Genomic DNA, 8,470 nt, shown 5'->3' on the forward strand with positions numbered 1-8,470 from the left:
ACAAAGTGCACGTTTTACTAAGTTAAAGCAACTTGCCCACAGGTCTGGCATCAAAAGCTGGACAATGCAATTCTAAATCCCTGGTTGTGAAATGTTGACTTTCTCATCTTTGTTACTCTGGCTACTCCAGAACCTTACCTCCAGCTGACAGTCTACTCTCCTTTTAAAAGAGTTTCCCTTGAAATTTATACCTTAAAACAAGAGCCTCCTTGATTTCTTAAATCAACACCAAATCGATTTTGAGGAAAAGACTTTTTAAACTTATTTTCTTTAGTAGGACCAGTTGCTGACCAAATAATCTGATCAGTTAATTGAGCTTTACAATTGGGAGAACTAAGCACTATTTCATTTTTAACAAATCCTATGACAATCTGATTATTACTGATGAATGATCATGTAATGTTTAGTGTAACTCAAACAGGTAGAATAAACAGTGTAGTAGCAGGCACAGTAGAAATCTTATAATTTAGGCCACATTAAACCTGTTAATATCTATTCCAAAGTATAGTAACTAGAAAATAAGAATACTTTGCATTTTTATGTTCTGTTCTGGAATCCTAAACTCCAGGTTAAAACAATAAATGAAACTAAGTCCTCAGTTTATAAACGGCAGGTAGCACTTTATAAGCTGAAGGGCTGAAGAGGTAAAATACTTCAAATGTAAGGAAATTTTCTAGAATCTTATAAATTAGTTTTAGTCTCCAACTTTTACTAAAATAATAACCCTAACTTTCTATTCTGTGAACTTTCTGGGAACTTCAGAAACATCTTTATATATTGAAAAATCACCAACTATGTTCCCTGCAAAACAAAAGCATTTAAATAATTCTACATATTTGCTTATTCATACTCCCTCTAATAGATAATTTTGGAGAGAATTAGTACTGTTCTGGGTCCCAGAGGATATAGCTGTGAACAAGATCAAGTCCCTGCCATTATGGTATTTATATCCTACTTGACAAAATGAATAGTAAACAAATGTAACTTAAATACATTTTTACTAGGTGATACATAACTTATGTGATCTTGAGTAATTGACTTTTGTAGCAAGTAATTATATTAGAGATAACAGTATCTATCATATAGGAATTATAAATAGGAAAAAGTTGTTAAGAAGATTAAGTGTTAATGAGTACAAAGAACTTAGAAAAGGGTTTGGTACATACGCGTAAATGTCAGTTATTAAATACAATTTAATGTAGTGATCAGTATATTTAGAGGAAAACATCTTCTACATAGATCCATGCATTTAAAAAGTCAATTTCAGCATTTATTAAATTGCACTATGAATATATAGCTCTATAATTATCACACAAAATAATTCCATGGATCCAATGTACAAAACAGGAAAAATCTAAAATCTTACCTACAGAGTGAATTGTATGTGTAATTCATTTCCAGGTAGCTTCAAAATTTGGAGTCTTACTGGTCTACACTTTAACAGTTTTATCTCTAACAATATAAGCTTATTCTCAAAACTTGAGAAAAATTATGTGATTTTATGAAAATTTAAAAGATTAGTCTAGCCATGCAAATAAGTACCTGCTTCAGAGCTAAAAAGAAATTAGAGTAAAACTTACCTAGTTGTTTTCTTAAAAGGAAATGAGACTCTCTCCTTGGGCATTCCTCCATGTCTGTTCTCGTAACTTGGGAGTCTGATACAGGAGAATCTCAGGTCTCAGGTTGAAGGCCAGCCTCTGAGACTTAGTGAGATCCTGTCTCAAAGTAGGTGAAAAGGGCTGGGGATGTACCCTACTGGTAGGTCACCCTTGGGTTCAACATCCAGTACAGAGATGGGAAGAGGGTCTATGACTGTGACATCTTTGGAGTGATTTTTAGAGAGCAGATCCCTGCTTGTCCTTGTCAAACAGTTGATATGGGCAAATACAGAAAAGGTTCATACAATTTGGTGTCAGACGAAATTTTTGTAGGCACAATAATTTAAGGATAATAATTGCTAGTGTTTTGATTTATATATTAAAAGGATTGTATAAAAATCTAAAATTAATACATACGCAGCAGTGTTTATGAAGGATGAGGAATTGAACCATCTTAATTCAGTTATAAATGAAGTCTTTGCATTTAAAGCATTTCTCAAAATAATGGAGTAAACTATTACTCTCACATTACTTAACATTTTGTATGAAATCACCGTAAGATGTAACAGTTTAACATTATCAAATAACATTTGTTTTTTGGCTATTTTCCTCTTTTCTTGAAATACCCTAAAATTTTATCAATAAGTTTTCTCAGACACATATGGAGTATGAACAAGGCCCTTTAAAAATTATTATTTCAGAATTGGTAATATTCTAATTCTCTAAGTTTATTTTCCTTTTAATTACGTTTTCTTTTGCATTTTAAAATATTTTAGACTAATACGTTTTAACTTTTCCACCTAAATTAAAAATATCAAATATATTTTCATTTATATTTTTTTGTATCCAGCGGCACTCAGCCACTGAGCCACATCCCCAGCCCTTATTTTACCTTGAGACAGGGCCTCACTAAGTTACTGAGACGAGGCTTGAACTGCGATCCTCCTGCCTAAGCCTCCTGAACTGCTGGGATTACAGGCATGTGCCACCATGCTTATTTTTATATAGTTTTAATTGGCATGTACCTATTTCCAAAAATGGAAGTTCTAAATAGCTATTCATGTTATGTTTTTGCCCTTTTCTCCTAAAGTATATTCAAAATAAAATATGTATCTGTTAAATGCTTGTCTTATAAATTAATGGTGTTTCCCCCCCCCTCATTTTGCTGTAGCAATTATGTAATTTTTAAAATCCATGTTTCTTCCCTCAGTGCCAAAATGAAGATTTGAGTTTAAAATGCACAGAACACAAACCTACCCCTATTCATACATCATCAGTATTTGCTAAGGAATTCTACCTGTTCAACAAGCTTGTCCATCCCTACTGCTAGTTGGAATTATTTATCTTGATATTTTGCAAGATCAGTCCCCCAAAAGAATTCAGTTGTGGCGTAGCAATCTCTCGAAGGTAATATCAAAGTAACATCACAATTATGTGAATTTGGTTTTTGGCCTCCTTGAAAGCATCTGGGCCCCCTGCATTTTTAAGATCTGCACACAGCTATGATTACTGTGCAAGTCACTCAGCTGCTCTCCTGACTTCAGCTTCTCCATTTAAAATGGGGAAACAGGAAAACCAAGAATGATTACACAACCTGAGAGTTTTGTTTCATTATTTTAAAGCGGAGACCTCAGTCATCTCATAATGAGAGAATTCTATTTGTCTATAGAACTCCAACAAAGGAATGGGGCAGAAACTGAAACTTTGGATAAGATGATATGTTTTGAAGCTCTGCTAACACCATTTTCATTCTGAGAACCAGTGAATAAAAGAAAGAAAGGGCAGATAATATGTCAAAAGAAATTTTAAAAGGAAGCAATACAACCACAAAAAAACTAATCATCAATCCAGGAGAAGAATGGCAGTTGTCTCCCCTAATGTGGTGATCCCTGGCTTGTTATCCCTTCTAAGGACCAAAGACTTAAGAATCATTTGCTCCATTAACAGTAGAGTTTGCAAACTCACCTTTAAGTCAAAAAGTGTTAATGTATATTTATCATTATTTCAAAATTACAATCAGGAATAAATTCTTTGATTTCAGTGATGGTTCCATAAGCCATTAGTTTTAATTAGTGGTGATTAAAATCACATTTAAATATTCTGGCATTTCTGGAAATCCAGGAAATCAGACTTGTAAATTATATAATTTCTACTAAGCAAACTTAGAAAATTTTGTGCAGCATAAAACCTGTGCATATTTTCTAGGCATATTCTAAGTACTCATTCAGTTCCTTTTCTTCCAGTTACCCATTCTCACTGGGTGCACTAACTGGACTAGTACTACTTAATTTTGAAAATGCTGTTTTAACATGAAGTCAGTATTAACAAATTTAGCCTAAAAAAGTAAAAGTCCGTGAAAGTATACCAAAAGAAAACACGACTTAGGATTTTTGATGAATTCGATCATATTCCAAGCAAAATAATTCCATGTGATAGAATAGAAATTTCATACAAATTTAACCTGGCCTGTTAATTCTGTCTTTCAAGATCAACATTATAGGATGGTGTTACTATATTTATTTCAGTTGTTTCAAAGTACAGCATGCTTATTAAATAATTCATAAATACAAATAAGTCTTCTTCCCAAATGACATGTTGCTTCTGGACAGATCTATAGCCTTTCATTTTGTGAGGAAATATGTTGAAGGAAATTCCATCTAGGTCTTAGCTAGTTTACTATTATAATATTAATTTATTATACACTATTGCCCCGATTTTATTTTACATTTGATAATTTGAACATTTGCAATGTCTTCATCCTAATGAATACAACTTCTCTTTTATTTAGTAAGTAAAATAAATACTGAGTTCTTACTAGGTTCCTTAGGATTATACTGCCGTTTCCACCTTTTAAACTTTCCTGGTATTTAAAGCAAATTTTAGTATGGGGAATCTATCCTATTCCTTCAACAAAAAAATAAGGTATGTATTTATATTCTAAGCACTTTGCTAGGCAATACAAGACCAACATTTTAATAATTTTTACAATGAAAGTTGGGCATAATTATCACTTTTTAAATTTGTTTTGGGGATACCTAAAATTATATAGATGCCTATTCCCAATCCTGGAGATTATGAACACATGTTCCTATAGTCGCCTAACCCTTATTTCTGCTTTAAGGAAAATGCCACTTCATGGTTTTTTCTTGCCCTAATACAGATTTTCTATTGCATCGATCAGTAAATTTCCAATCTTCTTTCCACCTGCCTTTAGAAAGAACATGGTCATCTAGGGCTAAAGGCATGGTAGAGAGAACAAATAATAGCTAAAATAATACCAATGACAACCACGTATTTTATTTTAACTAAGTACTAGGAACTTTCCACACCCATGTTCTCAGTTATTCTGTTAAGTCTGTGTTATTCTCACATCATGAGAAAGTGAGGGTCACAGTGATTAAACAACTTGTGTAAATTCATGCAACAAGTAAGAGGTAAAACTGGGATTTGAATCCAGGTCAGTGTGACCCCAAGTGTATGCTTAGATTCCATACTTGGTAAATATGAATCATTTCCCTTTTCCATGTGAATTCAATAAAAGTGGTAGAATGAACAAGAAATGGCTGGGGAGTATTCTCTAAATAGAGATGAGGGAAATTTTAGGGATTTATTTGTTCATTGTCTGCTCTTTGCCAGGTATTTGTATGGTGTCCTTTCCCAGCAACACCCCAATGGCTGTGGGTAGAATAATCCCACAGTAGTCAGTAGAAGAGCAGCACATCATACTCATGTGTGAACAGCTTTGCTCCTCTGACTTTCAGCTGTTTCATACTACCCCAGCCTGCGACATGCTGCAGGTGGGAAGAGGCCATGAAATCTCCAGGATAGGATCCAGGCAGTGCATAGATCAACAAGCACCACTGCCTTGAATGTCTCATATCAGCTGTTCTAACTTCAGTTTTAGAATAAGATAATCCTATGTAATGGATTCTCCTTATCAGTGACTTAAAGAAAGGGCTGGATTTTTTTTAAGTGCCATAAAATGAAGAGGCTGTAAATAGAACCAAGTTAAAAATGAGAGATTCTATAATAATGTGATTGAACCTACCTGCAAAACCCTTGGGAAAAGAGGGTTTGATTCAATGCCAACATATATGTGCAGCAACTCCAGGAGAGAAATGGATTGGCAAAGTTGCATGACAAGTCCAATAGCATAAAAAGTGTCAACCATTGAATCTGTCCAGTGGATTAAAAATACAAATAAACTAAAAACCAGTTCATAACACAAATCCATGCAGCTCTTTGAAATAAGTTGAGATTATTTACCTCTATTTATTGTACATGTAAAAACTCTGTAAATAGGCAACTAAATTAAGAATGCAACGCAAAGAAAGCACTTCATATTGTAGTATTCATATTGATCCCCTTCCAAAAGGAAGTAAAAATTTAAGGCTTCACAGCCAAGTCTGCACTATTTATTCCCCATATATGAGATTACAAAGGAATTCCCACATAAAGGTAATCAGCTGGAATATAAACCACCTGAAGCATAAATAGGTTGGAGATGAGCTAAGAGCTATTGTGCTCAGCTTTTCTAATGACAAGAAAATGACTGAGAAAAATATTTCTGAAAAGCTTTATGAAAATGGCCTTAATACTATGATATCAGATATTGTATGTATTGAGCACGTGGCTCCTATATGTACTTGCTTAGTGTTTGAGCTTTGTGCCAAACACTCAACTTGGGATTCTGATCAGGACTTTTGGAGTTTGCACTGCAGAGGGCTCAAATGAGGTACTGCCCTTGGAGGGGAAATGGAAGGGTAATAAATATCACTCTAAATAGGATAAATTTGGTTTTAAGTTTTAAAATGAAATCCTGCCATTTTTAGAAACTTTCTAAGGGTGACTGTACTGACTTTAGTACCTAGTGTCCATTCAAAGGATAACTGATCAAGTGTCAAGGGTCTCTCAGCAGCTGCACGAGGTGGACACTGTTAACCATCACCCAATTTCAGATGATTCCCAATTCAGACCACATACCCTCTTCTCCATTGCCTGCACCTCTTGTGATCAAGCTATCAATTACACAGCTCTGTGAAGGAAGAGTGGAGCAGGAATCACTTAGCTATTTAAGTCATACATTGATTATACTGAATTATACTGAAACCCCACTCAGATATTCTCAGTCTCCCTTTCATATAAATCAGTTGTGGTTCTTTAATAAGTAGCTACTGTAATTATAACGACATGACAATAATAAGAATAAACACTGCTGATGACAGCAATTTTCCCTCTGGAAAGGTGAGACAGGGCTAGAGTTCCTGTGGACATGTGTGGTGAATGACCTAAAACTCCCACACAGCTGCAACTTACAAGGCCTAGAGTGATGGCCTTTTTTATTATAAATATCAAGGGAATTCTCCTATCACCTCTGTTTACCTCTGCTTGAAACAACTTTCAATGCCCGTAGTTGAAATTCAAGCCTTAGGTTGTGTCTGTGACATTAATTCACAAAGGCAAGAATTTGTAGATTTTTGTAAGAAAAAGCAACATAAAATGGTTTATGGCATCTCAGAAGTAGATTAATTTCCTTATGATACAGAATTGATGAGCACAGCACAGTGTGTTTGTTTTTAGCTGAAACCAGCAGTTGCTCAAACTGTCAAGTCACCCAACAGTTGTAAACTGTGATGACACTTACTCATGTGGGGATGGAACACGAAGAGAATGTTATTGACAGTCATTTAATGATTCATTCTTTAAAAAAAAAATTGAAATGCTATTTTAAAACAGTATCTTTACTTTTTAGGAAAGGGGAGGAAGCTTATGACTTAAGCCATTACTGCCAACTCCCAGGTAGGTGAGTAGACATCTACAAAGCATGTCATGTACACATTACTTAGTAAAGGGACCAAATACAGTCCTGGGGAGTATAAAGTCTCCAGTTAAACCTAAGGAATAAAAAACACTGGAAGAATTTGATTAACTCCTGGTTGCTCTGCACAAAAGGCAGTACTGGAATTTACAGATTTCCTCAAAGCACACCAAATTTGTGAGGGTCTGAAATAGTGAAATGGCATGTCTGTTTTCAGGGCAAACTGCCTAATCAGGGGAAAGCCAAATCCCTTTCCCTTATCCCATCCTCTACCTTCTCCAAACAGATTTTGATTTTGCAATAAGCAGGATGTATGATTTCTGAGAAATATAAATTTTAGAGAGGTGGAGGATGACAAGTGAGCGCCAAAGAAATTTAAAATAAGCAACTCTAGGCAAAATCAAGGATTAACAGTTAAAAATAAATGGAGTTTTACCTTTTCCAAATGAAAAGAATCTGACTGTCATATTTGTAAATATCCATGAGTGGCCACAGAACTGGATTAAATAATAGATGAAAAGATAGGCAGTCTTCCTATACCTGTAAATGCAGGGAAATACCATTGAACACTTGTTTTATTATTATCCTTTACATCATTGTACACACGTCCTTTAACACACTGGTCAAAGTGACAAAAACAAAACAAAACAAAACAAAACAAAAAAAACCCTGTTATCAGAGTCTTTTAATTGGTTGCCCCACAAAATACATCAGATTTTGAAGTGACCCATACCACACACTATCTGCTAAAGTGAATATATTGAGTCTGCTTAAAACCAAATACCGATCTTTTTTTTTTCATCTTTGTTAAAATTTTAACCTTGCTGCTAACCCAGGGGTAAAAGCAATCACTGCAAAGATAGCTTTGAATATTTTTGGGGGAGGAAAAAAAAAAAAAAAACATGTGAGTGCAGAAGGACTGATGTAGTCAATATGTGCTTGGGGAGCTCAGTCTGCCAAGTGCAGAACTTAACTGGGTTGTAGTTGTGAGCAGGGAGTAGTGATGGCGAGAGATTCAAATGGTGGATAATTCAGTAATTGGACACACCTGACC

The 8,470-nt window shown here is 34.7% G+C and overlaps 1 protein-coding gene across 1 annotated transcript in view; it reads right to left on the bottom strand.

Annotated features, from left to right (window-relative positions):
• HACD4 (3-hydroxyacyl-CoA dehydratase 4) overlaps positions 1-8,470 on the bottom strand; it is a 30,672-nt gene that overhangs the window by 20,877 nt on the left and 1,325 nt on the right. The window contains exons 2-3 of the mRNA XM_079112430.1: positions 7,853-7,956; positions 5,647-5,774 (exon numbers count right to left, since the gene is read on the bottom strand). Coding sequence (XP_078968556.1) covers positions 5,647-5,774; positions 7,853-7,956 — 232 coding nt within the window. The remainder of the gene's footprint in view (positions 1-5,646; positions 5,775-7,852; positions 7,957-8,470) is intronic.

Source organism: Sciurus vulgaris (genome assembly GCF_902686455.1).
Source record: "Sciurus vulgaris genome assembly, chromosome: 15".
Lineage (NCBI taxonomy): Eukaryota > Metazoa > Chordata > Mammalia > Rodentia > Sciuridae > Sciurus > Sciurus vulgaris.